The sequence below is a fragment of the Thamnophis sirtalis genome, unplaced genomic scaffold (assembly GCF_051295495.1).
Source record: "Thamnophis sirtalis isolate CommonGarterSnake01/CBP01778 unplaced genomic scaffold, rThaSir2_p1.2 scaffold_1, whole genome shotgun sequence".
NCBI classification, from domain to species: Eukaryota; Metazoa; Chordata; class Lepidosauria; order Squamata; family Natricidae; genus Thamnophis; species Thamnophis sirtalis.
The window spans coordinates 161,978,725-161,984,724 of NW_028261381.1; the positions used below are offsets into that span (position 1 = coordinate 161,978,725).

The 6,000-nt window shown below is 42.0% G+C and overlaps 1 protein-coding gene across 2 annotated transcripts in view; it reads right to left on the reverse strand.

Annotated features, from left to right (window-relative positions):
• Positions 1-153, reverse strand: part of RANBP3 (RAN binding protein 3) — a 44,502-nt gene extending 44,349 nt beyond the window's left edge. For both annotated transcript variants that reach the window (XM_087701992.1, XM_087701984.1), the window contains exon 1: positions 70-153. In XM_087701992.1, coding sequence (XP_087558118.1) covers positions 70-91 — 22 coding nt within the window. In that variant the 5' untranslated portion in view covers positions 92-153. The remainder of the gene's footprint in view (positions 1-69) is intronic.
• Between the last annotated feature and the right edge of the window lie 5,847 nt (positions 154-6,000).

Consider the following 6,000-nt stretch of genomic DNA (forward strand, 5'->3'; position numbering starts at 1 on the left):
CTCCACTTAGCCACTTCTTTCCCATCACTGTTACCACCGCAATCCCCCCACCCGGTCCTGGCCACCTACCTTCGTTGGCCAGGTCCGCCATTTTACTTCCTTAATCACTCCCACAATACACTGCGCCAACGACGGGCAAAGCCGCTCTGCCCGGCCTATGCGCGCTCGCGTAGGAGCGACAGGGGATGCCAAGAGGCATGCGCAAAACAGGGGGAGGTTGCAAGGAGACCGCTTGTAAAAGACAAAAAGGGAGTAGGATTAAAAAAAGGAGGCGCTACAGTAAGACCCGTTGCGCATGTGCGTCTTTGCTAAACGTTAAAATCTTAATTCAAAAGGCTCCACCCACGGACGGTTTTGCGGGCTCAGCAGAGGACTTAGGCATGGACGTAGACGGGCGAAGGACGAGAGAGAGAGAGAGAGAGAGAGAGAGAGCGCGCGAGCGGGGCGGCTCATGCGCAGGCACGCATGCGCACTGCTTTCTGCCAACTCTGTTATCAATATCCCGTAAAACTCGAACACACGGTGGGAAGAGGCGGGCGCATGCGTATATGGGAGAATGTTCCGTCACAGAAGAGGCCGCTCCAATGGGCGAAAGGCGCAACTGTTGTATTACTCTTTATTTTAAATAGAGCACATGGTCGGGTCGTGCCAACTGCTGCATTGCTAATAATCTTAGCGCGTTGTTTAATTCGCCATTAACAATGATATCTATCTATCTATCTATCTATCTATCTATCTATCTATCTATCTATCTATCTATCTATCCAGATATAATTATATCTACAAAATATATGCATGTTTATTAATATCATTTCTATGATAATTTGTAATAAATTTTACTAATTGAACAAAGGAATTGTGGCATACGTGTTCAATAACAATATTTCACCCCTGATGTAACAAATTATAATACAGTATTAATTATAATTATATTATGCTAAATAATAATTGCAATCCACCCTCGGAAAAAATAAAGGGAAGCATATGTTTAAAATATATATCTTATATAAATAGTACAATCACAGTTAACAGCAACAACGCAACAAATGTGAGCTAATGAAATATATAGTTTTGCTTGTGTCTTTAGTATGCCCAGGTGATAATGGAATTATTTATTAAAGTGATTTATTAGAGCAACATACTATTTCCATTTTAGTAACCATTTATTTATTAATTTATTATATTTTTCTCATTTTCACTTCAGGAACTCAAGGTGACCTATTTATACATTGCTTTCTTCTACTTTTTCCCACAACTGCAACTTGTGACGATTGGTCAAGAGAGGAATTGGTCTTAAGTCACTCAGTGAGGTTCCATGTCTGAAACTGGATTAGATTTTTCCTTTTCCAATTGCTGTAACACACTATGATATTTGTGTTATTTAGGTTTTAATTTTAATTTTTATGCTTTCATTATTCTGTAATGTATTCACATGCAGCATGAGAGAGAGAAAATAACAGAGGGGACACCAATATCTGTTCAATTAATTTCTGTCTTGCCTCTCTGTCAGATAATGACAGTCCTACACAAGAATAAAGCAGATGGCATTTTGTTCTGGGCTTTATAATCTCAAAATCATTACTAAAATTCACTGTTGTTGTGGCTATAAAGTCAAAACTGAAAACAAAATCTTTGAGAAAAGATTTTTTCATAGATCTGATCAGTATTCAAAGTATTACGACATGATGACAACCAATGAGAATTCCCTAAGAACATAGGAAGACATTGTTGTCCAATTACCTCCTGTCAGACTGATAGCAACCTTCCAAAGCTGCCGACAGATTTTTGATATCTGTAGGAGTGGACAGACTGCAAAAAGCAGTCTACTCACTGTGTCCCAGAATATCCACGTTATCCTCCTCTCCTCCAACATAACCCTGCTTATCCTGCTCCTGGCTATCTGAGCTGGGGCATCTGCCCACATGTGCCCCCTCTATGATGGCAATGGTTGACCTTTACCTTCACAAAGGAGTGGAGTCATGAAGGAAGGGGAGGTGGGATTGATGACATCATGCTGCCTTCTGGGTCACTGCCCACTTTCACAGCCTTGGTGTTTTAACAAAGCACAGAGAATTTTGACTTCTCTCCATCTCAGGGGGCATAAAACATGAAGGAACCTTACCACATCAGCCAAGTCACTTTGCTCTCATCACAATGAGCTAAAGCAGGCTTCTCAAATGGGGTTTCCACATGTAACCTTCCAGAATGCCGTGTCAGTTTTTTTTTCTGGGTGTGCTGAATTACAGGCCCAATAGATCTGACGGGAACCAGGTCTCAAATAGAATCAACTATGTACAATAAAGTTTCTCCGTTGACTGGGATGATGCTAGGTCCGTATTACCTATATCCCTGATATGCATCAACTGTATATGGTAATTGGTTATGGTTTTGTTAGCTGTGTTATATAAACTGATCAGAGTTGCAGGTAGTCCTCAACAACCATTATTTTAATGACCATTCAAAGTTACAATGGCATTGAAAAAAATGTGACTTATGCCCGTTTTTCACACACACACATTGCTGCATTCCCATGGTCATGTGATCAAAATTCAGGCACTTGACAACTGGCATGCATTTATGATGGTTACCGTATCCTGTGATCCCCTCTTGCCAGCTTCTGATGAGCAAAATCAATGGGGAAGCCAGAGTCACTTAGCGATCATGTTACTAATTTAATAATTGCAATGATTTACTTAATAACTGTGGCAAGAAAGGTGGTAAAATAGAGCAAAACTCATTTAACAATGGCCTTGCATAGCAACAGAACTTTTGGGTTGAATTGAGGTCATAAATCAAGGACTAAATCTACTCAAGTGGCTGAGGCAGCATATGCAGGTAGTCCTTGACTTCCAACAGCTCGTTTAGTGACCGTTCAAAGTTACAACAGCACTGGAAATAGTCACTTATGATCATTTTTCACACTTATGATTGTTGTAGCATCCCCATTATAATGTGATCAAAATTCGAATGCTTGGCAACTGATTCGTATTTGACGTTTGCAGTATCCTGAGGTCATATGATCCCCTTTTGCGATCTTCTGACAAGCAAAAGTCAAGGAGGAAGCCAGATTCACTTAACAAACATATTACTAACTTAAATGCAGTGATTCACTAAACAAGTGTGGCAAGAAAAGTTGTAAAATGGGGGCAAAGCTCACTTAACTGTCTTTACTTAGCAACAGGAATTTTGGGCTCCATTGTGGTTGTAAGTTGAGGGCTACTGGTATCTGTTTTGTTGAAAAATTAATAACTTACTTGGTGTAGTAGATAAAAGTGCCAAGACACCCAAAGAGGGAGAAGAAGGAGGAGGTGGTGGAGGAGAAGATCTATGCATGTAGAAAATAATATATTAATTGGAACAGCCTTCCCCAAATTGTATTAGTTCACTACCAATAATCCTAAACTGAATATGTAAGCTATTGCAAAAAAAAGCCATTGCATGTGAAAAAATACCTTACAATCTTTCCATCTGGTGCTTCTGATGTATATTGGATGGCAACTGTCAGCACGTCTAAAGGGAGGATAATGGGAATTGTAGTGCATTTTTATTGGCAATTATGGAATTATAACTCACCATTTGAGCTGTGCTTTGTAAATATTGGGGGAGGGGGGAGCTAAAAAGCCTGGAAATATTGACACTGCACACACACAGAATATGCGAGTGTGGTGGTATGTAGAGCAAAAACACTTTTCTATGTATTTGAATAATGATGGAGCCATGGAAATGCTCCATAGTTGTATTATTTTCCTTTTGAACGCCTCCTATCTTTTCCTTCCTGGAATCCTTCTCTGTGGTTTTGGAAATTTTAGATATGTATAAATGTTTATGTATTCTGGAAACCTACACAAAGAAATGCCATAGGGTAGAGCAATGTTTATCACCCTCAGCAACTTATACAGACGAACTACTAGCATGCTGGCTGGGGAATTCTGGGAGTTGAAGTGTCCACACAAGCTAAAAGTTGCTCAGACTGGGAAACGCTGGAGTAGAGGATCAACGCTACCGCTCTAGCCACTACCTCTATAGCTGTGAAAGAAAGCATCCTCGGTTTCTACGGCAACCGCGAACCGGCCCGGGAAGTGATGTTAATTACTTCCGGAGGCCACCACACAACTTCTGCAATGAAACTGGCGGGCTTTCGGCTGAGGTGGCTGGACGCCCCTGGACTGACTCCTTTTCCCTCCGCCCAAGAGACGCCCCTGCGAGCCGCTGGTGGGAGGCAAGCAGAACGCCTTGGGAACCCAGAGGGGATGGCGTGGCCAGTAAGGAGGGAAGGGAGGGCGGCTGCGGTTAGTTGCCCCTCGCGCTGCTCCTTCCGCCGTTCCCACCGCCTTTTTCTCCATCCAGGAGCGAAATCTTTGCCTCGCCGCGAAAGTGACGTCTCGGAGGAATGCGAGGGCGGACATAAGGAAAGGAAAGAGGCTCCGTGGCGCCACGAATCTCGAAGGACGGGATCACTGGAAGTAGATGGGGGCAGCCTTTAAGAGGAAGGCCGGGCAAGGTCCCTGCTAGAAACGGGACTCACGGTGAATTTGAGGAAAAATGGGTTGGAATAGCTGTAAAAGGAAAGAAGGGAGGGATGCCAGCAGCCTTCCCATAGGAAGTAAATGGATCAGAGTATAGCAATGCCCGCCCCATCACAGCAATCACACGATCCTCTACAACTCAAGAATGACTTAAGAAAATTGCATCAGATGCCAGAGCTATAAAGCTCAACAGTTTGTTTAGTGGCTGTTCAAAGTTACAGCGGCACTAAAAAAAAGTGACTTACGACCGTTTTTCACAGTTATGACCTTTGCACCAACCCCACCATCATATGATCAACATTCAGATGCTTGGCAAAACTGGTTTATATTTATGACTGTTGCTGTATCCTGGGGTCACGTGATCAGCTTTTGCAAGTTCCTGACAAGCCAGTCAATGGGGAAGCCAGATTCACTTAACAACTGTCTTACTTATCCACTGCAGTATTCACTTAACAACTGGCAAGAAAAGTCATAAAATGGGGCAGAACTCACTTAACAACATACATTTTGAGCTCAATTGTGGTTATAAGTCAAGGACTGCCTGTACTGAATTGGAGCATGGGTTACTTGAAGTTGGTAGTATAGTCTTTATTGTCATCGTACAAAATAAATACAATGAAATTGGTAGCAGGTGGAGTGTCCCAAAAAGGAGCATCAGTCAAGCCTGAGGAGAAAAGGGTGGGAGCTGCTGTAGAGAACAGGATAATTTCACCAGAAATCAGTGAACTCAAGGCAGAAAGACGAGTGTGAACCCTTTAGAGACTTCAGTACTCAAAACCAATTACATTTGGAACAGATCCATGATGGACATATGAGTGAGTATGGAGCAGAAGCAAAATGACCATCAGAACCTGATCAGACATGAAAGCTGAAGGAGAGCAATTCAGTAGCAGATTTTGATTGAAGACCCACAAAACTGAAATGATTCAGCCTTTCTTGAGATGACATTTGGGCATTATTGGCTCCATTACAGAAGTGAGTTCAAATAGCACTAGAGCTATGCTGAATATGTGGATGAACAGGTGGCATTATCAGTGGATGCAGCAATGTAACATCTTTAAGAACAAAAAGAGATAGCAGCATCTACTGCCAAGTTTGCTCCCACTACTCCGAATGATAAAAAAAAGTCCAAGAGCATTGAGATAAATACTGGCATCGTTAGCTAAACTCAAAATAACTCCAGGATTTCATGATAGTGACGTATGTGGACTTCAAGATGAAGTTGGTAGAAGCCATGGAAAAGGAAGAAACATTGGGCCCATGGAGCTGCCAGAATGGGCTCACCTACTACATTGGCAAATCTTGCCGCATCATTTGCAGATCTTAGGTTCCAGAAGTTTGTTGCTTAAGTCTATAGTAGTCAGCCTATATTTCAAAGTATCAGTGAATGGTACTTTGCAGAAAACCGGGTAAGATATTTTAAAGAGATCATGAAGAGATTCTTGCAGTTGATCGAAACCAAAATGAAACTGAT